The sequence below is a fragment of the Plectropomus leopardus genome, chromosome 2, assembly GCF_008729295.1.
Source record: "Plectropomus leopardus isolate mb chromosome 2, YSFRI_Pleo_2.0, whole genome shotgun sequence".
NCBI lineage: Eukaryota > Metazoa > Chordata > Actinopteri > Perciformes > Serranidae > Plectropomus > Plectropomus leopardus.
The window spans coordinates 31,735,079-31,761,422 of NC_056464.1; the positions used below are offsets into that span (position 1 = coordinate 31,735,079).

Here is a 26,344-nt window from a genome sequence, read left to right on the forward strand (position 1 = left end):
TGGCACAGGGCTTTCATTTTGAAGTGTTGTTTCCTACTGTTGAGCTGCTAAAGTATTGCCCTGTTCATGGTATTGTTTGGCCTATTAACTATTAACGTGCTGTGAGCAATAATATGCACTTTTTTTTGGTTGCAGTGCTATTTATCAACTAGGTTTTAAGTAAATTCACTTTATTCTTGTAATATGTTTCATTTCTTTGTGTTCTAAGCCCACATGTTGGATACATTTTATGAAATAATAAATGGTAATTTAACTCATATGGGAAGCAAACACCAGCCTCCCACATGAAGGTCCGGTGTTTGTTGGATCTATCCACCACCCCTCTAACCTGCCCTACACAGACTTACCAGCTGCTCGTGTTACATTGTTATCTGGCAGCCTCCCTCAGCTTTACAACCTGATGCCGCCCAACAGCATCTCATACCGCTGTGAAAGGATGGCTTTTCTCATCCATGTCTCACATCCAAAACACTAAACAAGCAGCAGTATTTCACAACTTTGGAATGAGACAGGGCTCAAATCTGTTGTTGGAAACAACATGATGGACCTGCTCCGTATATAAACGTCTCATTCTAAGCCAACAGAAACACAATGATTCTTATTTTAAGGTGATACACTACTGACAACATCTACGTTATGAATGCCCTTTCTGCCAGTATAGTCCCCTACATCCTGGACACTGGACCTTTAAAATCCTGTTTAGTTTTCTTCATACATAACGACGGAGAACACTTTCCCTTACTGCCACATTGTTACTTTATGTTAATAAATTCTGAAATTTTTAAGGAAAATACAGTACAGGAAAAAGAACAAGGATAAGCTCACACAGTCATCCAAATTCATCAGCTGGCACTTTCATGGATCACGAGAGGTGATAATCCTCCCATCATCCTATCCGTAGAATCCATACAATATTCAGTTAACGGTTTATGTCACTGCTTTTGGTTGATGGCTTGTGGATTGGATTGCACTTGGTCCGAATACATTTTTTAATCATATCTCTTCCTCCATATTATTCCTAAATATAAAATAGCAGATCTTTATGTCTCCTTTTGTTCATCTATCACCTTGAGTTTGACAGTTTTATTTGACAGTAGGAAAAAATGGATTGTTCATTTGCTTTACACTGCCACGATATTTGACTGAACAGAAACCCCTTTTTCTTACACCAAGCTGCCACATCCTGTGGAAACATTTCAACTGCCATAAAAAGCGGCGTGTCTTTTTCTCTGCTGTCTGATATAGCAGATGACATGTTCTGTACTCTCTAAGTAAGGAACAATTTTTACATGCGGGAATTTTTTCTGACTATCACGCGGATAGGCAGCACCTGTTGGTGGAAATGCTCGTTGCCTTATGGCTGTATCCTGTGTGACTGATGCTGTTGTCAGTCACAAACAGGTGGATATACCTTTTAAAATTCATGAAAACTCTATTGAGCCGCAGCAAAGAGGAGGAGTGAGAGAAAGTGAATTAAACTGAGCCCTGCGCAGTCACTTTTTTCTAGCCTTTAGACTTTGACCCATTCTGAATCATTTGTATATCCTGGCAGCCTCGCCACATAATTGATGCCATTCATTACATGATTGAGGGGGGGTGTTTTCGTGAGGTGAGTGGAGGTAGCCAGACCATTGCTGAGAGCAACTTCCACTGAGATGATTGATAGGAGGCGAGCTGCGTAAATGCTGGAGTGCTGGTTCCCTAAATGCAAGTGAGTGTTACTCTCGTTGCCGGCTTGGGGCGAAGCCATTAATAAACCCTGCAAATGATGATAGCTGTTGTATTGATTCTGGTTTGCACCCTCTATTCCACCGGCCCCTTCTTGCTCCAATACTTTGCCTCAGTAAACACAGGCATCGAAGCTGTTGACCCGGGCTGTCTCTGTCATTGATCACAACCGTTGATGTTGGGACGCCACATTTTCTTTGTTTGCGTGGCTTAATCCATCCACAAAGCTTGCTGATGGTACAAAATGGATCAATACAAGAGGAGAAATGGAAGCATGAGATTAAAAATTATAGATTTATCCCTGAAAAATATCCCACCCCGCTCCTTTGCAACCGATTGACCAGCATACTACAAGAGACCGGGAAAGGTATGTTTTCAAAGCAAAAATCCTGCAGGGAAATTGTGTTGCTGCATTGTGATCACAGTAGTGTGCGTGTTTGTTTTCCCACAAAACAGTGAAGAATGAACGGTTTCATTTTTGATCACTTCTTCATCAGACTGACAAAAGAACAAATGAGTAATGAAATCCCAGAGTTACAGCAGCTCGCTCACTACTGGCTGATCAAACAACTGTTTCTCTGCATTCAGCAAACATTTCCTTTTTTCCCCCCTGCCTTCAAATCCGATCCTGCTTTGTCTCACCCACACGCCTCTCCCTCCCTCTCCCCTTTCTCTGTGTTTCAACTGACTGTTAAGCGCCTTGTCATTTGTAATGGAAATGACACGCCCTAAGTCAAAGTGACATTATGTCAAAATTTTATCCTGTGATTCCTGCCAGCCTAAATCACTCGTGCTCTATTCCTCATTCAGAATCAAATTAGAAACACTCTCGCGGAGCCGCCATAACTTAAAAGAAAAAAAGACTCTAGTGTAGTGTCTTCAGTAATACTCCAGAACGCGAGCCAATATCTTTCAGTCAAGTTTCTCTGACAGAAAGTTGCAAACTTCCACACCTCTTTACTAAGCTTGAAATCTGCCGCAGAAAATGGGAGAGGGATTAGGTTCAACTTTTTAAATTGCAACAAACAAATGAAAGGTTGTTTGTCTTTCTACCCGCCACTGAAAGGGTTGCCTCCTCTTATACTTGAATAAAGGATTTTTATGCCTCAGCCTCCTGCTGTTTGTCTTGGAGACTGATGGGCAGTGTCACATTTTTATGAAGCTGTGAAAGGCTTTTTTAAAAAATCTAGGTTACTCCAGGTCTAACAGGTGAATACAGAAAAAAATAAGCTTAGGGGGAAATATAAATACGTCTTAATACCCAGTTGGTCAGAAATCCAAACCACGCTGACTTGGTTTTAAAACACATTAATCAGCATATTGTGGAATATAACTCCGAGTGGTGAGTGCTTATCCTCAAAGAAGAAACGTTTTAACCAAATGCTTTGAGGAAAATCCCTACCCACAATACATTAATGCACAGCATTAAACCACTTCTTTTTCTTCAGCTGTCGTCAGAAAAAGAAAATGCTTTTTTTCAGGAATAATTTTAATTCCTCTGACGTTCAATTCAATCAATTCTGGGGCCGTACTCACAAAGCTTCCTAGTACTTAAAGTTGCTCCTATTGACAAAATTCTCAGAAAATTCTTAGAATAATTAGGTTTTTTAATTATTTCCCCTTAAAGACGTATTTCACTGATGTAAAGAGGGTCCTCACATAAAACTAGGACGTCTCTGCGGTAGAAAGATGCAAATATTTTTGAAATTGGTGCTACATGACCAGAGAAGACAGAGAAAAAGGACGCTTTTGCTCAAAAGGTTGAAAATCTACAGATACCAGAATGCATCACACCTTAACAAACGCTCCCACTAGTGGACGAGGTAATGTGGACTGGTCCAAGTGAAACAATGACGACTGGTGAGCTCGTGCTACAGTTAAATGGCACGCTAAAACATGTTTCAGAAAACATCTGAGGCGAGAAATAGACAACTCAGAAGCAGAATCTTGGTTTATATTTGGTCAGCGCTGTTTAGTTTTACTAAGGCCACCATCCTGTTCAAAAGCTCTCACTATTATAGCTAAACAAGGCATTTAAATATGTTTCTCGAAACATTTCAGGAGATAAATAAGCAGTGCAGTAACATAATCTTGCTTTACATCCAATCAGCATTGCCTACTTTTAATGTCTACGCTGTTGGCAGCACATGTGGTGGGCAATACAAAAATGCGGAAATTGACAGTTTAGCATAATTAATCAACACATACTATCCACATACTGTTTAGATACAGAAGTTTGAAAATTGGCGAAATATCCCTTAAAAGTTGAAACTAGCTCCTGGTAAAGATAAAAGTTATTTAAAAAGTATCTTAGCCTTTATGAGAGCAAAGGCGAAAAACTATTAGGAGAGGGGAGGAGGACTTTTAAGAGACTTACAAGTTTCTTAGAAGAGAAAATAGCCGAAAGACAAAGAGGCTGGAGAAAAATTCTAGTTCAGTGATGTTCGTGGTTGATCTCATTAAAGATGCACTCACATCTACAACCCTGCACCATAACGCTAGAAAAGAAAGTGATTGTTTGATATTTGGCAACTGGAAAATGCAGCAGTGTGATCACACAAAAAGCACTTTCGCAGTCTCATAATGTGATGCAGTTTATTTCATTTCTGCTGGGTGTTCACACCTTTCAGGCTCATAAAAGGGTGTGTCTGTGACAACCAATCACATCTGTTAAAAGACTGCATAACATCTTGCAAACAGTGTCACTAAGATAAAAAAGTTTCTGTCCTTACCTTGCTTAGAGTTGCTCTGAGAATTTTCTTAAATCACTCCTAAGCTAGGACTCCTTAATATCATTTTTAGGCTAAGTTAGGAGCTCTTTGAGAGGACTCTCAGAGTGTTTGTGAATACGGCTCCTGGATGTTTAGCCAACATGTAGCCAGGACATTTTCCTGATTTCATCTGTGCTAATGGGGCAATGGGAATCCTATTTGTGTCTCACTATGCAGCCGATTACCATATGAAAATCCTGCTCAAAATACAGCATCACGGTTATTTATTTATTTTATTTTTGCTAAATCAATTTCCACCATCAAGGTTACACAGCATGCTGTGTATGGAGATTGCTTTTCCCCGATAATCAGTGGTTGTTTCATGCCCATGTTCTCCTCTCACGAGGCACCAAATCCCCTATTCATCCCCCCTCGTGATAGTGATCCCCCCGCCTCGCTAACACAAGGGTGCCTTTCCCATCGCTTCCAAAGTTGACCCTTCAAGGTCCCTCTGCAGAAATGAAATTGCATTTATCTTCCATTAGAGGAAGCCCACGGTTTTAAAGGAATTGTTGGGACTTTGTGACAGCGGAGAACACTGTAGAGTAAAGTTATTATGGAAACAAGACAAAGGTTGTTTTTTTAGTGTTATAAGAGACTAAGGACTCACTTAAGGGAAGCAGATGTGAGAGTAAACTGCTCTTGACAATATTACTCTTCACTTTATTAAAACCTTAAATACAGATTAAAATTATTCACACTTCAATTAAATTGCTACGGTGTTGCATTCAGCAGCGTTTGAATCTTACGGTACAATAGTGACTTATATCCACTTTTCTAAAGTCGCCCAGGTGTATAATCAGTGTGGATGACTTATGACTATCATTGGTTTTTGAATCCCAATCAGTTCGCAGCCAGTTTCAATTAATGGCTGCTCTTTTAAAGGTCATTTCTAAACTTTAAAGCATAAAGGTCTTTTTATCCATTTTGTGGTAAAGTCGGTGTAGTGTGAATGGAGATGACTGCTCACCTTTATAGTCAGTGCCTTTTTTCATTTTTATATATCTGCAGCATATTATTGAGAGAGATTGTGATGAAAAAAAGGCAAATAAAGACACTTCAGCATTATCTGTGTTTTTTTTAATCCCCTGAGCTGTCCACAGTATTCAGACTTTTAATCAAACCAGAAAGAATATTAGCGCCTATACAAATGTCAAGCACTTGCTAACAAAAGAGCCAACTAGCTCAAATGTGGGGGACATCTGTCTACGGATGTCAAGAACCACACACAACCAGTTAAATAGTTAAAAGGACTTGGCATTTTGCAGAGCTGAATATCTCACTGGAGAACTAGTAACCTTGTTTACTTACTAGCTGGTTAGCTAAGCCATTAGTAGGTTAGCTCATTAGCTTACCTACTAGCAAGTCAGCTTTCTTGGTAACTCTGAATTATTGTGGGAGCAATAACATGTCTGCGCACTGCACTGTTGGACATCTCTGGGGACTTAAAGCTGCTATAGGCTACCTTTGTTTGCTTCCTCTTTAAAAATAAGTTAATCAAAAAATCAAATAAATCTTACGAAAATTTTAGTTGTTTCTAAAATGCTTAACAAATCTTTTTTTTTTTTTTTTTTTTTTAGGCCCTTCATCTGCACAAAGTATATTTTCCGGTTTACTGTATATTGGGTGGAGTAATGTTGGAAGTTTGCTGAGGTGTATATATGCTTTAAAGGTAACATATTTACAACAAAGAATCATACAAGTGTACATAACCCTGACAGGTTATGTACACTATTTGTACACAAATTATTACTTTACAGAGTAATAATTTTTAAGGTCATTTGTTTTTTCTTTTTGAACTTTTTCAGGTTTATTTGTTTTGTTTTTCATGTAACGTTTTTGTACTTTTAACTAATTTCTGGGTCATTTCTTTGTAAGTTGCAAATCGCCTTCTTCTCATGTTTTTAAAAGAGGTCAAGCTAGTTTTCCCAGGTTTGAAAAGGGTTAAAACACTGTATTTCACCAAGGGACAGTGCCTTACATCATACAGAGTATGTAAAGCCAGTGTGGGTTCTTGCTGTAATACAACGGGTCTTCTAATCACTTTTTTAATAAGCTAAAACTGTAACCTAAAGAATTGTTTATTAAACTAATTTTTCCCTTTACTTCATGATTTGCATATAAATTCTTAAACTGTCAAACATAATGTTATACTGGAAAAAATCTATAATTAAATGGAGCTAAAACATACTGACATTGGACTAAATTATGTCCAACAACAAAAATGTACTCAGATGGTGGGGTCATTCTGATATCTGTATATCTATATCTATCTGCAGCCCTCCCCAAATGGGCTTACAAAGCTAACTATAAGTTTCCATTAAGGTTTGAGACCTGATATTCAGATCATAGGATAGTAGGATAATAGTTTTTTCTGTATGCTCTTATACTTGTAGCTTGTATCATTCAGTCTTTTTGCCAAATTTTCTTAGCTTTAGAAATCAAACTAGCCCATACTTTGCCACTCAGTCCAACTTCTTATAAGCATCTGACCAAAATAATTATGGATTTTTGTTCTGCATTCAAAGACAGGTGCAGGCACTCACAGAGCAAAGGCTGAGATGGTCATGGAGCTCCACAAAGCATGCATTGCTGCATCCTGCAAAACCACGCCCATTTGGGTGACAGTGCTTAGATAGTTCCTATTAAGCCCACACAGTCCACAGAAAAGGTCTTATCAAAATACCAACACCAACTGAATTTCCTGGAAAAGTGCTTATTCTTGGAAAACAATTCATAATTGGACAAAGAACAAACAAAAATACACACACTTTCATCAATCAAGATTAAACTCCTCCTGTTACATAAATTGGGGTTACAGCAGAAGTTTGTGAGTTTTGGAAAAAATTGCTGTCTTTAGATAAGGGTGTCTATCAGGATAAAGATTCAGATGACAAGCTGACTAAACAATATTATCTTCCACCTGCTCATTAGCAGGAACCATCTTGAAAGAAACAATACTTCTAAAGGAAAATGTACTGACAGATGCATTTGCCTTCCTTTTGGACTTTGTCATACAAGGCTCCATGCTGTGAAGAGCTTTACACTGTAGATAGTTTACAACAGAGCTGAGGAGAAAAATCTGCTCTGATGCAGAAACTGTACATGACAAATACTCTGCACGTCCAAAAATAATGATTTCGTCTAATTCAAGTTCATGAAAGCCTTTATAAGCCTTTTTCATTGTGCTAATGTTGAATGAGATGTCAAGATGTCAATGTCAGGAAAGAGACTTGAGCATTCATTCATTATTTCCCACAATTTCATATATTTTCTGTCCACAAAACTGAGCTTACACAAGCTCCTTTTTGATTATTTTACATGTGATGATACTCTTCTTGTCTTTGCCTGTGCTGAATCTTATCGCTTTTCCTGTTGTAATGACCTAATTTCCCTGAAGGAATCAATAACTCTGACTCAGTAACCTAATCTAAAGACTAATGCCGCTCTATGCTGCCACTGGCTACATGGATCTGGTATTCCAGATGTCAAATGTGCAAATCAGGAGAGACTACATATTTCCCTTTGAAAAAGACTCCCGCAGAATTTCACAAAATACATTAAATGAGGTATTTCCAGTTGTAGAATTTTACAGTGAAGGCACATAAAAATGTTAAAACATGTTATCCCTGATCAGAGCTCCACATGTAATTATTACAGTAACAATGTGCAGGCCTCTCCCAGTTATGATGCTGCCATGAATTGCCAACAGAATCCCATTAAACCTCATCAGCTTGGGACAAATCATCAAGTTTGGGGAATGTTCCCAAAAAACTGCCACGATTAAAACATCTCCTGCCACAAGTAAAATTTATTCAGGGTGCCAAACTCTCAGAGCGCAGAGTGTGCTGTGGGAATAGATGGAGCAGCAGAATGTCAGGCGCACTAAAAGTGAAACTTAAATCTTTCTAAAATTTGCAATCACTCAAAGCAGCTGCTCCTCTCATCAACGGATCCGATCTATCGAGCTCTGCCTGTGCTGCGCTCACAGACCCTCACAAACAAATTTAGTTACACAGAAACAAGGGGATTGCACAGATTGGTGCAAAGGGACACACACATTTAAAAAAACAAAACATAACAGAAGTTCAACGTCTTCACTGTGTCTACAACATAAAATACATCAATAAATAAAATACACTTGTAAATTTTGAAGCTTTGTGTGTCTTTAAAAAGGCAGTTGCTAACCAGTGTTTCGCATCAGTGACTACAGAATGTCATCACGCATCAAGTGATGGTCATTCATCATGATTATCTTGCTAAGGAAAACGTGTAAGTATCATAAACGTCTGATGCAACAGAGCTTATTTTTATCTATTATACAATACTGGATGGAAAAATCTGATAAGCTTTTGGACAAGGGAACCACGGTGGAGCTAACTTCACCATCGGCCTCCAGAAAAACATTCCTTGGGGACTATATTTACACTTCAATTCTGTAGGAAACACTACAAAACATCTTATCCCTGGATGGGACTCCAGATATAATAATTAACAACAAACAGTCCTCTCTTAGTAATAATGCCGCCCTGATCCAGAAAAAAATCCCAACAGAATTCCTGTAAACATCATCAGTATAGGACGAATAATCAAGTTTGGGTACTGTCCCACAAAGCAGGTTTGTCGGTCACTGTTTTTGTCTGTTACAGCTTTAGGTTGGTCATCTGGCACAAAGAAAGTGATGGTTTATTTAAAAATGTTGCATGATTATTTTCAGATGTAGTAACACTGATTTGTGTGGATTAATCAATTAAGAGTCCAGTATTCTAGCCTGAGCAGTGGCAGCCGGTCCACCTGACCAGAAAAAGATTTGCTGTTGATGTAGAGCAACAAAAAGCAGAGGAAACAGATGTCACAGTTCTGTCAACACTGATTAACTGCCAAGTGAACTCTGAGGGATGTAGTACAAAAAAAAAAAAAAACACAGCTAAAAAAAAACAGGTTTCTATAGAACAAAAATATAAAGGCTGCAATTTCTTACTCAATTGCTGATTCTTGAGATGACACATAAAATATATGAATCAGAGGTTACTGTGCTGTACTGCATGTTCAGAAACTACACAACTCTCTCCTACAAATACCAAAAGATTATATGCCTTTAAAGACATAACGCCCACTGCCACCTCCCTCCCTCTAGGGAATCAGAGTCCCAAGATCAGTTTAGATCAGAGTTTACAGGCAGCTCGCAACAAATAGAAAACAAACTGGCCTTGGCACAAACACAGAAATTACTCCTGTATTTATTTTGAAGTATTCATTTGTTTAGCCTGGTTAAAATATAATTTGTAATTACAGAAGTCACTGCTGTAAGTCATTTCAGTAACCACATAACTGTATTCCAGTTCAAAGATAATACAGTCTAAAACAGGTTGTCATCAAATCTTTATAATGCTGAATAATACAATATGTAAGCCTCGTTCAACGATGATAATATGAAGCCGTTTAGAAAGTGCTTAGTGGAAGCTGAGCAAATCTTATCCCTCTGACAGAAGTGATATTGATATGTTCTAATGAAGAGGAGCTGCATGGATTAGTTACAGAATTGTAATCCAGATTAGTTGCATGAGCTGTCCAATTTACATTATTGTCTCATGTTGTCTAATTGAAATCCTTTTCCCTCTTAACAGTTGTGGAGGACAAAGGCAGATTTTAGTATCTTTCAAAATCAAATCCTTTATCTTGAAACCTTGTTAACACTTTAAAATGAGCTGTTTCCAAAATTTCCCAAAGCACTGAGTTAGTGCACACAGGAATTACATTTGTTACACAAGTTCCTCCTCAATTTGTTGCTTTTAATTTTACTTGTGCCATAAACTGGTTATTTCCTGTTGCGGAGTGCAACGTGACACCCAACAAATTTCATCTAAGCTCCAGTTTTAGCCATGTGACAATATGACAGCTTATTGATTTGAAGCAAATGTGATATTGATCTCTCTAAATCACTATCCTCTTTTTTTTAATCTCTTTTGTATTTTCTATGTAATTATTCATATACTGTATTTGCTTAGCAGCCACCAACTTTATCTGTGCAATTTTTGGATCACTTTCTGCTGCCAATTTGTGCAGCAGTGAGGTACTTCAGGATAAATGAATCTGCAGCATCCTCCTGTAACCTCCCCCACAACCTAATCCATTACTTTAGTTTCCTGCTCTCTTGATTGGATCGGCAACACCGAGTTTCTCTAATTTCCTTCTTCATTTGAATACTTACTGATGTAAATTAACATTACAAACAATTATCCCATGTGGGAAAATGTCGCTGTGTGTTTACCTTGAAGTAATAGTACAGCAGGATGACAGGTTACCTTCTGTTCCTACAGGCTGCTGTATTTAAAACTTACGATCAAAGATCAAGTAGCAGGCACTCGCTTAAGGAAATTGGCTTTCGCGATATCTATGCATTAAGAGAGACACATAACCATTATGTCACTGACAGCCGCCGAGTGAACGAGAGAGTGAGAGAGGAAAGTGCGAGGAGATGAGTGATGATTGTTCAGCCATTCGCCGTGCCCAATTAAGCAATGACAAGTAATTGTTTAAACAAATTGCAACAGGACATATCTGAGGCACTCAGGGGTCATTTGTGTGATGTCGAATAATAAATAAAGACATAACTGGCTGACACGTCACACCCGGGTGTGAACTAGAGATTAAAAAGGCCATATGGATAGAAGCAGGGACATCGCTGAGTTTGCTGTGATCTCTTCCCCGAGTGACTGCCGCCATTTAGAATACAGATGTTCAAATGGCTCCCCGTTGCTCTGAGTGGAGACCTGCTTCTCTCTAATCTATTCACCACGCCCTGCAACGTTTTTTTTACCTAAATTAACCTTTTATCCTTTCAAAGGTAATGTCTGGTGATGCTCTCAAAGTTTCTCAGTGTCATCAAATTTCATTAAAAAAAAAACAAAACTTGATCTTGATATAGCTGATGTTTTTTCTGTGTTAGTAAGCTCAACTGCTGTCCAGAAAATATTCAAAACACATCAGTGAGTCAACCCATTACACTGAGCGTCATTGTCACTCATCATGATGAACATGGGCACGGCAGTTAATTTCAAGTCGAGCCCACGTACACTGTCTTGCTGCTGTAGATCCGTTCCCTGATATCAGACAGAATCATCAACTAGATAGCCCCGCTGCCATCTTCAGTCTAACGTTACTTCCACTCTAACTGATTTCTGTGGGGGAGAGGGATTTTATTATCCCTAAACACTAGAGACCAACATATCTGTCTGAATCTAAGATCATTTTAAAATCCATACCGATGTGAAGCAATGCCAACATACTGGTTTTGCTGGGATTTGGGGAGTGGAGCACAGTAACATAAAAAAAAGAAGAAGAACTACACATCGGGCTATATTAAGAAGAAATGTCCATTTGGGACATCCTCGGTTATAGGGCTGTACACAACTCTTAATTATGCCAGTTGAATCAGATTAGACTGTTTAAAATGAATTATATATTCCATACCGATGTGAAGCAATGCCAACATACTGGTTTTGCTGGGATTTGGGGAGTGGAGCACAGTAACATAAAAAAAACAGTGACATTAACTTCATAAAGTAAACAAGCTATTTACGCTAACAACGCATCAGAAATGTACGACATTAGAAACTTCATTATCAAACAAAAGCCAGAGATGGTATCGCATCAAGTTGCTGTGAGCTGTAAATTCACATCGTCTACGCAGAAGGCAAAAGATAACGTTATCTCGGAGTCTGAGCAGGCAAAGCCTCTCTTTCTCCGGGAAGCTGCTTCTATCTCACTCAAAGTCTGAGTCTGCGGCTTCCTGCACTGCAGCTGAATCTGGGGACTGACTTCTCCACAGCACAAGTGAATTACCGCTCAAATTATGAAAAGTAACACCCAACTCACCAATTGTGTAAACTATACACAAGGAGGACAAAATGAACAGACATATTATAAATTCAGAAAAAAACTGACATTTGCATGTACGAACATATAACAGTAAAATTAACCGCAAACTAAAATCTTCTCAGTCCAGCATTAGGCATGATGGGAAACTTAGGTTAAGTCATTGGGACTGAAGTGAAAACGTTGTTTTTGAAAGGGAAAACGCCATAAAGAAGCATACTGAAGCAGAATATTTCATTAGATAACGTGAATTTTAGAAATGATGGTACAACTATCTTTTTTCATTAATTTTGACTTTTGGACTTCAGCTTGCTCTTGAGTAACTGGAAATGTTTGGCATCCTCTGAAATCCTCCATCAGGTGTGCTGTGACACGGCCGCTACTAGACTGAAAACAGAGGTAAAGTCTGCGGATGTAGTCATTAAATCTGTATACTTGAAAATGATTTTTTCAGCAGATATCTTAGTCGTAACAAGACCGAGCAGAAGAGCATTTCTGTGTTTATATCTGTGGTATTTATTTAGTATAGGACACCCCACAATCTCTAGAAACCATAAGCACAAGTTGGCCAGCGGACTCAAAAGGTACTAGAAAATGTGCCTGTTGCTAAGTCGTTACTAAGGCTCGACATACTTGCTGGAGTAGTAAACTAGGTTTCATTACATATAGGATTTTACTGACGTTACTGATTGTTTTCCAGTTATTAGTCAGACTCTGTGTTTTTCCATGGAAACAGGGATCACACTCCCTTTCTTATTTTGCTGGTGATGGTTGCATAATCGCAATATTACAATGGAGGATGTGCTTTCACGTCATTTGAGCACGACAGGATGGTGGGTTTTTGGTAGACGTTTGAAACAGTCCAAGGATTCAGCAAATCTGATGGACTGGGAAGATTGTTTCAGAGGGTCGGGGCTAGAACAGTAAACGCCTTTTGTTTTGAAGTTGGAGCGGGGGATGGATAAAGGGCCGAGATTTGAGGATCAGAGTGGTAGAGAAGTACAGTAAGTGCCTGACACCAGTCCTCAACAAATACACAACTATTCCGTTTTTAGTAACATTTACTGAAAACTGCAGTGCCCAGCTGTTTTTGAAAGTTATGAAGCCTCTAAAAAAATGATGAGATTTACGTCATCAGGAGGAACGAACAGGCTCCTGGCAGGGAAGTCAGAAAATGAGAGGTGGACAAACACAGTGCTGGTTTTGATCTTTTAACAAGATTTGTTGACTCCAAGAAAAGATGTAGAATATCGCCAGCTTTATCCTGATTATTAATTATTTAAAGAAACAACTTCTGATGAACCGAAAACTTCTTTCTTTGTGAGAAATCAGTTAATAGAGTATAATTAGGCTCTGCCTTCTTCTTCATATTGTGCTTTCTGTTGCCAAGCATAACCTCACCACAGTCTAATATTGTCTGTTCTCAGTATCTAGAAATAAATCACCCAGGAGCAATGCAGAGCTGTTTGTGTTCCCCCTTTCTTCCTCTTCATTTTGCATTCCCCACATGCGCTGATTCATCCCAACTCTGTGGCTAATGCTTGTAATCCTCCTCGTCAAACAGGGACAGCAGTTACTCCATTAGCAGGGTTTCTCATGTTGATGTCAGGCAGGCCATTGGTTTGCAAGGGAATCTTGTTAGGGTTCTTATTGACATTGTGTTTCATTAACTTGATTAATGACATCTATTGGGGCACGCTCCACAGTAATCAACATCTCTGCAGAGAGGGGCTGTCTGCAGTCTGAGATGGGACTCAATGGTCTTCTTCTGCCCACACATGACTGGCCTCTCTCTGTCCTGTTTGTTTCCAAAAGGCTGCACTCAAAAACAATCCTATATTCATAAATACCAAAGTAGCAAGCAGAGAGAGAACAATAAGTAGACCCCGGATAACCATTATGAACTTTCCATTTCAGAGACTGTGTGCGCGTTTCAGAAAATAGGCCCTTTGAAATTAAAGAAATAAAGCATCTTGTGTCCGTATCGGCCAGGAATACATCACTTAAGACGCTCCTACTAAATTATTCGGTGATATAAGTGCTCATTGTCCTGCTGTTTGTGTGATTTCTTTGCCATTTAAATATAATTACAAGACTCACATTGCCAGGAAAGCTGTCTGTTAGTGTAGCACTGAAGAAAAGGTCAAGAAAAGGTTTTTGTACAATACCTGTTTTAAAATCCGACACACTACACTCCAATTTTCGTGTATTACACTGTCAATAGGATGGGCCCTGAGTAAACATTTGAAGGACAACAGACTCTTGTACATTTGATGTTTCCTGAAGTGTTTTTTACAAAACAAAGTGGTTTCTTTCTACATCTCTGTGCATCCTACATTTGCTGTTATATTTCCCTTTAGGTAGGGTCACATCCAGGGTCAGGGCATGAGAGATGAGACGCTGCTCGCTCTCAAATACCTCAAGCAGGGAAACACTGAAGGCCACTGTTTCCCAGCTCCAGGCGCAGTATGCCAGCAGAGAGAGATACAAAAGCAGGAGATCAAAAAACCCCACCTGGAATTCATATTTACCTTTCATCATCTGCTTCTTACCCACATTGTGCTCCGTTATATTTTGTAGCGCTCTTAAGGGAGAGAGGGGAAAGCTGTGCTGGTGCAACTCCAAGCAGGTGGCTGCTGGCATGCCAGGGCTGTTGCTGCTGTGGGAGCTGACTCAGATAATTTGCCTTTTCGGCTTATTTTCTTGGTACATTTTGCTCAAAACAATGCAAAGTAAGTGTGCAAGTGCAGCAGTGAATTAAGAGTCTATACGCAGATAAATATAACAACATCTTTGCTGCAGGACGTAGATTTGCTGGATTAATACTGAAAGAGTAAGCTACCCGAGAACATTTCAATTAAAAGATCAAACTCAATGGCAGTCACTTTGTAGGAATTTTTTTGATAACTTGTATTGTTTGATTTTTTTCAGTGCAATATCTTTCATTTGATGAGTTTTGATTGAAAAGATGGTTATTCACTTGAGATGGAACAAATGTGGACTGAACGTAATGATGATTAAGACATCAACAAAGCCTGATTTGTTTATGACAAAAAAATCAAACATAAGAAGTATCATAAAAAGTAAGGCATGCAAATCTTAAGAACAATACAACCACTACAGCGATTGCCTCTGAATTAGGGATGATGTCTGGGTTTTTTTTTCCCCCTTAAATCTTGCAAGAGTGTGTCCTTTTTTTATTTATTTATTTTTTTAAATCTGGCCCCCGGCTCTAAATTTGGACATTTTTGCAGGTTCATGAACACAGCATAGGCAAAATTCATCATGAGTCATTTTTATCCCTTCTGTCCCCTGCAGCAGTTTGAGTCGCATGTAGATAACTGATGAGTTGATTCTGTCAGAGCTGATAAGATCAATGGATGAGAGGAGAAGCAGAATGCACAGTAAGTGAATGTAAACGTTTAAGGATAGTACAGGCAACAGTATGCTCTGCACTCTGAGAGTGTGGTTCAAAGAACAACCATACAAAATATATATTTTAGTAGCACAAGACAATCTATTTGTTGCAGTAGATGTTTGTGGCAGCCCACCACAAAGAAATGACTGTGTGGAAAACCCTGCACTATGTAAAGTATTGCAAATTCTGGCTGCATTTAATGATTGTTTGAATTTAATCTGTTGTGCCCAAATCAATTAGTGCTGGATCATATGGAGAAAATAAAATGTCCGATTTGAGACAATATTGTAGGGTCGGTGCTATCACAAAATATTTACGCGAGATTCTTTTAATCAATCATCAGTAATGTGGATATAATGACTGTAGGTAAAGACAATAAGAGAACACCTAGAAAAGTCTAATAGGAAAATTAAATCACTTATACACACAATAATGAAATGGCGCCTTTACAGCCAGGAAATGACAACATTTACATTATTCAAAATCCTCGCTGATATCCAGTCTCATATCACGATAGCTACAGAATATCAATATATTTGCCAGCTGTAAACGTAGTTCCACAAAGCTTCAGTGGAACTGAGTTTAGGGCTGGGAAATGGCTTTATAATAAAACCGTAAAGGTCACATAATCAAATACTTTGTTTTCACTTGACCTGATGGAATTCAGTTTACTGTTATACCTGATGAAGAAAGAACAGTTTAAAATCCTAACAATTAAAACCCAAAACTAGGGAATGTTTGGTGTTTTTGAATAAATAAATAAATAAATAAATATTTAATTAATAAATATTTTTAGGATTATTTTAGGAATAGAATTTAGGAATTTTCCTATTTTTCTAGTTATTTTACAGGGAAAGTATCTCGATAAGCCATTTCTATCCATATACTGTACATTTGCAAATAAACTCAGCTAAACTAAAACTAAAATAAACATTCTTTATTTAAATAAATGTGTGGTTTGATTAAAATCAGGCATTACTTCTTTAATAATGTTGGTTTTAAAAAGCCTTTTATCTAAAAGTCATTTTCAAATAAGGCTGTTTCTTTATTATCAGGCAGCAAATCAATTCCATGACAAGGCAAGATAAATTATTCTTAAATTGACCCTTTATAGTTTTGTCTTGGAGCTCAACTCATCAGATAAAGATGATCATTTAGAGATGCTATAGATCGCTGTTGATTGCACTGAACATGATGTCTTATTAATGCATGACACGGTAGGTTATCTGCATTGTTTTCATCATTTCATCCTTCCCGTGACACTGTCAAATAACAGCACCTCAGAGTCTGGATAATGTATTTGACTCGTCAGATAGATCTCAATTTGCAGTGACATGCATTTCCTGATTTTTTTAGTCCTGATAAAATGCCTAACATGTTTTACCCAGCATCACTTATTTTTCCAACCCTCAGCAGTCCCTGACTCATGCCCAGGCGATTAAGTACTCAGAGAGTGACAGACATAATTGATGAGCAACCGCAGCCAAGCTGGTCTCATTCTGCCCAGGCACGGTGCAAGCCGGAGACATGACCGGGGCACCTTAAAAGTCTCATCCTTTTAATTGCGCTCGTACTTTGCCAAACCAAACACTCAAACTCCTTTGGAACTCCTTCAGTGGAGTAATTTATTGGATTGGGGTAAACAAAAAAGGAAGAGGACAGAAAGCCGAGTTCAGGAGGCCAAATGGAAAATTGTGTAGCGTATAATAACTATGGGAAAACTTCCATATCTTACATTAAATCTCTTTTTTTCTTTCTGCCACAAAATGCTGATTGAACCTATACATTTAGCCCCAAGATGATTTTTTAAAAAGCAGCTATATGTAAGATCTAGGTATAGTTTAAAACATTCAAAAAATGAACTAACCCTATCAACAGAGGTTGAAGAAGTAACACCTTTGGCGTTATGTCCAAGATGCCTATGTTTTGTGTTGCAGTAATGGGACGGGCCGTCCCCGCTGTAATAATACATCCTGGCCTGAGAGGCGACAGTGAGTCACTGTGGCCTCTAGTGGGCCACAGGAGAGGATGAAGAAGTTGAGCCGACTGGTGTTCCCTTGTCAAGAAGTATATCCCCACGTTAATGTGTAGGGGGAGAGGAAACATATATCGACGGGGAAACAGCCCTCGACACAACACAGTCAACGGATAAAGCGTAGAAGTTGCAGTCTCAATGAATCAGTTAGTGTGTAAGAAACACAGCGATGGCAGAAGCTCCAGAAAATGACCGTTATCCCCATCACAAGCAGCAAAACGACAGTAAATATCTGTGTGGCTTTCCAACAGTTCTTGGAGAGTAAAAAGATGTGGTTTCATGCTGAACTCAAAGTTTCTTTTAGATTAGTAAGTAACATGTAAAGTTGGCTATTTACCAAAACATATCTTCAGTGTATCTAACACAACGCTAACACTGTAGGCTCACAGCTCCCCATAAACTTTTCAGATGGCATGAATGATTTATTGTTACTGTGGCGTTGCTAAAACTGAGCTAAGTAAGCTATAAAGTAAACTATACACAAACGCCACATGTGAAGATCATAAGAGAGCAGCCTTATTTCGACCGGCTGTATTCTTGCTCTGCTGTAAGTTCTGAGTTGCCTTTATTTATGACTGGTGACTGTAAATTGCGGTTGTGTGGACACAGTAGAAGACAGACATTTAAAGGGTGAAATACTGACCCCCACAGGGTTGGATTGGGTGGCTGGACATTATTGGAAATAGCTCATTTAAGAGACTGAGGTCTATCAAATGTTGGTGTTTGTACTGAGAGCAATGATTTTGAAATGTAGTTGAAATTATTTCTAGCAGCAAACACATAGTTCTACTCCTGAAGCCTAATTCATAGCTATAAAATAAACAAATGTGTCTTGTACTCGTCATTAAGTGTAATAAGCACTTTTTCAACACTGGGCGACATAAAAACTAACAAACACAACCCTAGAATACTGTCAGCTTATCATGTCTTTAAGGCTAATTGCTGCAAACAACTGCATTCTTGCACATCCTGCAGACTCAGAGCAAAATGATCATCTCATTGGAGTCAATCATCACAAACTCCTCAGAAACCATATGCTAGATGCTCAACTTTGAGCAAAACCTTGTTCGATTTGGCTCTCTGGCTGTTTTCTGGGCAGGTAGGGTTCACAATGGCTGCCTGCAGTTTCATATCGGTGGTTCGGGTGATGAGAGCCAGGGCACTCAACCTTACTGTGCAGTCCATGTTTGGGCCAGAGAACCAAAACACTGAGTTTTAAAACACCAACACCCTGCTACACTGGTCACAAACTTTTTCAGTCGTCGGTCTGACAGAGCAGGCAAGCTTCCATCTTAATCTGTATTAGAAACTATAACAACTAGGGATGAGGATCATTCATTTTATTGATATTGATACGATTATAAAGACTCCTTAACGGCCTGAGTCTTTATCAATTCCACTATTGATATTTTCCTCTTATTTGGTGGAAACATGAGGCAACATTTTTTTAAACATATTTTTTTTTCTGATTTTAATATTTACTTTAAAAAATCTTGGCATCAGTAGTTTTAATTATGTATTATAAGATGATTAGAGCTCATGTTTGGACATTAGACATGTTGTAATTCCATCTCTACTGTCCATTTAAATAGCTGGGAAAACCAATGTCTTACCAAAACAACTGTTTTACTCTAGTTTCTTTCAACTTCGGATTACTATTTTTGACTGACGGGACTTTGGGTGTGTTTACCACTGCTGCTGTGAGAGGATGATGATGGAGACTGTGCAGTCAGTTGACAGTTGAAGGTAATGCATTGGGTTTGATTTGATGCATATTGTTGATGTGCTTGGCCGTGGAGGCTGCCTGACCAGATTTCTTCTTTGCTTGGTTTAATGCCTGTTGGCTGGCAATTCCATTATATTAGAAACCTTTATTGTACAATCAGTGTATGCAGACCAGTGATTGGATTTAAATGACGTGACTCAACTTGAGACGTAATGTTACGTTATAGGACTCACAGGTCTTGAAAGCTGTAACGATAAGGTCAAATTTTATTGATTTTTGGGTTTTGAAAAAAGCAGAACCAGGTCCTCAATAAAACCGATTTTTGATCCTCATCCCTAATCACAACAATGTGGCTGTCGGTGTAACTGGCATTACAGAGGATTTCAGTGTCACTGGTGGCATTACTTCCCCATTACTCACATTGTCTTTTGTCAAAAAAAAAAAAAGATCAATCTTAGTAGGGCGACAGACACTATAATTATAACCTGGTTTTACGCTGTACAGCAGCAGAGTTGCCGGAGTCATGTTTCACTTCAAGTCATGAGATCAAGGAGAGCTGATCAAGAAGACGATGGTGTCAAAGCAAAAACCAAAAGTGCCTATCTGGGAATATTTCTGATTTAAACCCCGTGGTAATATGGAACCTGATAGCGTTCATGATAGAAAAGGAGTTGGTTACATAGCTAGGGAGTTAACGCTGTGCAGCCTATCGCCTGCAGCTCGTCATCATACAGCTCACTGTGGCTACTCCTCCTTATTTCATTGCTCCCTGCAATATTTCAAATATTTCCGCTGTCAAAAAAAGCCAAAAATGACATGTCATGATATGCATACATGGTGGCTGTATGGTGCTAATTTCACTGTCAAACACACTGCATTCCCTAATACACACAATAACGGTCAGTTTTGTGTTGTGCCAGTTAAACGCTTTTATGTGAAGCTGCAGCTTCAGGAAATGTTTGGTTTGCCTTAGCAGTAACTTAATGTAGCCCTGCACATACTGAGCATTGTTGAAGAATAGTTTTTCCTGTATATTGTCTGGTGTAATTGATAACATAGGTGTTGCTACGAGTTTATGAACCGGTGGGCAAATTTCTTCATGTTGGAGTCCTTATAATTGAGCTCCACACGCTCCCGTCCTTTGTTAGCTTACTCTTTATTTTGTAATTCAATGTCAGTCTCTTAGTTAAATTAGTCTGCACCTACATCTTTGGCACACTGTATGTCTATTATTTGAAATGATGCTGAAATGTGCTGTAGAAATAAACTTCCCTTGCCTTAATGTCAAAAAGGAGATGCATTATTACTATTTCTGAAAGAAAAAATACTTGGCCCCTAAAAATAAATATAAAGGTAGAGTTCTGATTTTGTGACCATAACTCTGACCTGAAATATCTGTATAGTGCAGTTAGTAAATGACTGTTTTAAGTAATATTATGCAAAATTAATCAAAATAATGTAAGTTTATATCTATATCACAGCTCCCGCTGTATCCAAATCTCTACAGCTGCAGTTTTTTTTATAAAATTTGTCACATCATACCATTATAAATGAAGTGTTTTGGTGCTACAGAGATGCTTGGGCCTGCACATCAATTATCAGAAATACAGAGTACATGCTTATTTTGTACAGACCACTGCAAAAATCACATCATCATTTCTGAACTTCCTCAGAGAAGATAAAACACAAAAACTGCCATTTCCAGTTATATTGCAATTGAAATATCTGTCAAATGAATGGCAAGATGATTTTAAATTTCTTTTTAATATTGTGGAGCCCTACTCTGTGTCAAGTTATTTTTTCTTTTACTTGAAATGTGATTCCTGATTTTCACATCTATTTTTTATTGTAATTTTGTGGCTTTTTTGTGGTTCTCTGTCCTATGTTGTGTGCCTGTAACTCATTGTTATTGCTGGTATTGCTGCCTCTCTTGGCCAGGAAACGCTGGAAAATGAGGCTTTGCTGGTTAAATAAAGGATAAATAAATACATTTTTAATAACAATACAGCAGCACTGTGGCAGAGCACATCCAGTGTAGACACTGGGAGGGAAGTGCAACTGCTGCTGCTGTGCTTCTTTCAGTGCCGTGCCAAAAAGGAAGGTGTACAACTGCAGCCAATTTTTGGATCACATAAAGCTTCAAAACTCATCACATCATAAGCAAATGTGTAACAAACACACATCCTGTGTTGTTTTCATGCTTCTGTATGCACTGTGATGGCACATATTAAAGTTTGTACTCAGCCTCTGGCTGTTTGCATGTTCTGGGATCAAATCTAACATCTGACCTAACTAATTGATTTTTTTTCTCTTACATTACAGACTTTCCACACTGGGTAATATCTTCCCACGCCCGGTGCTAGACTCGCAGTAATGATATATGAAGCCAAGTGCACTCACCGTCCTCCCGAGACTTCTGAATGAAAGCATCGACACCACTCTCTCCGTAGTTTCCCTCTGAGGCCACTGTGGAGACGTAGTTCCAGCGCATGGCCTTGACAATGTCCACCATGGCCTGGGCCTGATAGGTGTCTGGAGGCACCACACGTGAGAAAAAGTCGTAGCGGGTGTTGTCGCTGAGCTCTGGAGCTGTGGAGGCGTAGCTCACCTGGGGGATCTGCATAGGAAAGAATATTGATGTTGTTATGAGCTTCCAAGTTGGAAGGAGTGAAGAATATTATGGCAAAGCAAGTTTATTTGTGTTGCGCTTTTCAAAAACAAGGCAGTTTAAAGTGCTTACATAAGACATAAAAGGCATTAAGACAAGATATAAAAGAAACATAAAGCAATATATAAAGACAATATTAAAGCACACAAAAATAAAACTGATGAAAATAGGATCAGATAGAAAAAGACAGATTAAACAGGGGAATACAAATTACAGTGCAGAGCAAGATATGAGTAAATGGTCCCACATTTAATTTAATAAAAACAAGTGGCAAACAAAAAAAAGACTTAAATAACTTAGATTTGTTTCACTTCAAGTTTTCTGGGACTTTGTCTCAGATATGTGGAGCATAAAAACTGATCACTGCTTCTCCGTGTTTAATTTGGACTCTGGGGACAGAAAGCGGGCCTGTCCCAGAAGAGAGATCTGAACAGTTCATAACGCAGCACATTAGAAATGTATTTTGGCCCTGAAACATTCAGAGCTCTGTACTGTGTTGTTTTAAAGTCCATTCTTTGACAAATAAGAATCCAGAGTAAAGATCTGAGAAATGTGCCATGAGTCATCCACTTTGCTGGCGTTATTGAGACAGCCGCAGCTGTGTCAGTGAGACTTGTAAAGACATCATTGCAGAAGTGAAGATTAAGATGCTGGTTTGTGGTCTTTAACATTGGCGACTGAAGCTGAGCTCTGACTTTATATTGCTCTTAATTGCAAGAATTTCTATTTTATTTTTGACAAAGGAAATATGACACAAGTGAAAGAAGAGGAAATAATACATTTTTAGATGCAACCCAACGTGGACGTGGTAAATTCTGCATTGATTCACAAACGTCAGAAATAAGTTTTTTAAATTTTAGTTAATAATGGGATGTTGATGGAACGAAAAAAGGCGGAACTCAACTGCAAAGGTGAAGCAGTCCCTGGACTGTCTACAGTGCAATCACTAATGTGGCATCTCTTGGTTTTATTTTTGTTGGTCATATTTTGTATTAAGTCTCAAATTTAGGAATTTTTGGCTACTCCTGTAAAAGCTACTATAATTTTGGATACTTTCTATATATTAACAGATATCAGTTTTTAAAATATGTGTAAATTTTTTTCATCTAAAGAATTATAAGTTCATTGATCTTTGAAAGACTGTACTTGCATTATTATGTGATGTCATCATTATATTAGCGGCATAAACGGGTCTCAAATCGACAAAAACATTGTTTATTGCAATTTTTTTCCAGGAGTACGTCGTCCAACAAACAGTTCTCCCTACAGGCAAGCTGCCTTTTGTGAAGATGAAATACAGAATAGAGATGAGCTGTAGGGAGAAAATTAAGAGACTGGCACATATCAAAGGTACGTTACATCAACAGCTATCCAGCAGAGAACAAATCCACGGAGCAATACTGAAACAATTAATTCCAGTACAAACAAAATTCCATGACATTTTCAAAACTTTTGACAAAATTTTCTAATTCCTTGACTTTACCAGGCCTGGAATGACTTTTCCAAATTTATCATGACCATGGGAACCCTGGGTTTGGCACACGGTATACAGGAGCAAGAGACTGAAAACTGCACCTCTTTTTCTGTTCAGTCAATCCAGAACTGATTTGTAATTAAATCCAACATCTTAGACTCAAATCAAATTGTGAGGTTCCTAAAGATTCTCACCCCCTAAAGCAAAATAAAAAATTAAAGCCAGTTTTTCAGTGAAAAGTCTGACAGCATCCAACAAGCTCCTTTCCTTTTGAAACTCAAAACAAAGCTACTGATCCTGAACCCCCATCGAGCCTTTAAATATGCAGCCTCAGTGCTCCCTCATGCTGCAGCGGGCTGCACAGTTCACAAGCTGAGGCGATGTCAGACTCATGAGTAGGGGTCACTTGCTAAACATAAACACATCTTAGCATGCCATGTTGTACACAACACAGAGTGTGCTTTCTTAGCTGTAAAGCATCTTACACAGATAAAAAAAAGAAAAGATCTACTGCTACAGGGTACAGAGTAGTAGCTTTTATAATAGTAACGCTTTGTAAATGCAAGAACTTGCATCATGGCAGGCTTCTGTTGCTCCCTCTGCTGCAAAGATTTTACTGATGCGTGTGCTGGAGAACGAAAAACATTACATAAGAAACTTAAATATAAAAATAAATGGGTCAACTCCAGCACAAAGCTGTCTTGAGTGGCCATAATTTTAGATTTTCTGGTGGTGGTGGTTGTTGTGCTTCAACACAGGGGGTTGTTTTCGTGGGATTGCACTGTGTCAGTTTTTGTAATAGGTAAACTGTGTTCGTGTAAATGGGATTTTTTCATCCCTATGGCACACAGTGATTCACCAAACAGACGGCCGGGGTGTTTCCTAGTAATGATACACAGTGTGCCTTTTGATGAGGATCTGTCGTCATGTTCTTGTGTCTCAAAATGAGGAGAAGGTGCACTCAGTGAAACATGATCCTAATGAAAAACAGTCCTGTTTTCCCTCTAGATGCCTCTTTGCCACATGGCATGCGACATTTCACTATCGGAGACTGTGTAACGATGAGTATGTTCCCTGTTATATATATGCGCGAGTGCACACACACACACACACACACACACACACACACACAGATAACCCTTGATATTAAACATCTGACTTGAAGGCAACGTCCTCCCACCAAGATGAACACCACTGTGGCCCAGCTCTCTTATTTGAGTAAAAATATATATATAAATAAATATATAAAAACTGAACTGGAGTTTTATCTTGACTGGCCCTTTGCCACAGATTGCCTGTGATACAGAACATGAACAAAGAGAGAATACAGACCAGAAAAGAAGAAAAATGTTTAGCTGATTATTTAATAAATGAACTTGGTGATACTAATGAGTATCCATATGTATTATATTTGTAAGTGTTGCTGTTCTACACAGTGTAGGGGGGTTTCTATTACAGATTAGCGCAAAACTTAAGCTGTATTTTTAAAATTTTGATAAAACACAATTTGAGAGATGACTGCGTTTTCATTACGTGATATTACGCGACTTCTCTCGTGATGTTACGCAACTTCTCTCTCGATAACATTCCAAGAAGCATGCCGATGGATGTTCAAAACATTAGCAGGTTTATTGCAGCCACTGCACCAGCCGTCATTATTTCCAATGGAAGGTGACATAGGGTTGTTGAGTAAGTGATTATCGAAAGGCAAGCCCCTCATACGTGGGAGCGTCGACGTATGAGGCATTTCTGGGAGGTGATTGTGGATTACAAGCTTCCAGATGGTTTTTGAGTTATGTGATGCAATAAGTCCTCTTGTAGCACCTGCTGCATCATGCACAAGGGAGACAGTTCCTACCGACAAATGCATAGCCATAGCATCATGTGACCTAAAAACGGGAAAAAAGTGTTTCCATAGCAGTTTTGCAGGAGTTTTTTTTCGAAATTTAGGTGCTTCCATCATATTCGCAGTTTCAATTTGCACAATTTGAGGGTTAATGGGAACCCGCCTACTGACAGCTATGGAAAATGAACTTGATGTTATGTAACATTACATGGAAGGTTATCCACAGAAAATATCATAAAAAATTCATCACACACAAGAAAATATTCCATGACTTTTCCAAAGTTTACATGATTTTGAGCCATTCCATGACTTTTCCAGTCCTGGCAAACATGAATATTGCCCAGCCCTATTTCATACTTTATACTTCAGAGGTAGACTCTGGAAGGAAAAGTGCTGCTTTCTTAGACCGATTACATAAAAATAGACTTGATTTCCATCTTTGTTTGGTACATGGGGTTTGTTTGTGGTATTTGCAGTCACTCCCGGCACAGCTATCCAAGCTTCCCCAGCTTGGTTTGAGATGTATTCATGAAGACAGGTTAGAGGCCAGAGTCCCCGAGGTATTCACTTCAGTACCAGGACCTGAAGATGATTCCCTGAGAGAGCCACAGCAGGGGGAACAACACGAAATAATGATATAGAAAACATAATACTGGAACTCAGTGTATTCATGGACTGGTATTTTTAAGAGCTCAGTTAACAAAACATGTGGCTGATTGAGATTATTTATGGAATAAAAAGAAGAAAACTTAATCTATCTAAAAGGCTCCTTGAGAAGTATTTTGACTACACCTGGGTCT

General features: G+C 38.6%; 1 protein-coding gene across 1 annotated transcript in view; it reads right to left on the minus strand.

The window, feature by feature from the left end:
• Nucleotides 1-26,344, minus strand: part of LOC121949544 (metabotropic glutamate receptor 4-like) — a 237,373-nt gene that overhangs the window by 138,572 nt on the left and 72,457 nt on the right. The window contains exon 2 of the mRNA XM_042495264.1: nucleotides 21,957-22,173. Within this exon, the coding sequence (XP_042351198.1) occupies nucleotides 21,957-22,173 (217 nt within the window). The remainder of the gene's footprint in view (nucleotides 1-21,956; nucleotides 22,174-26,344) is intronic.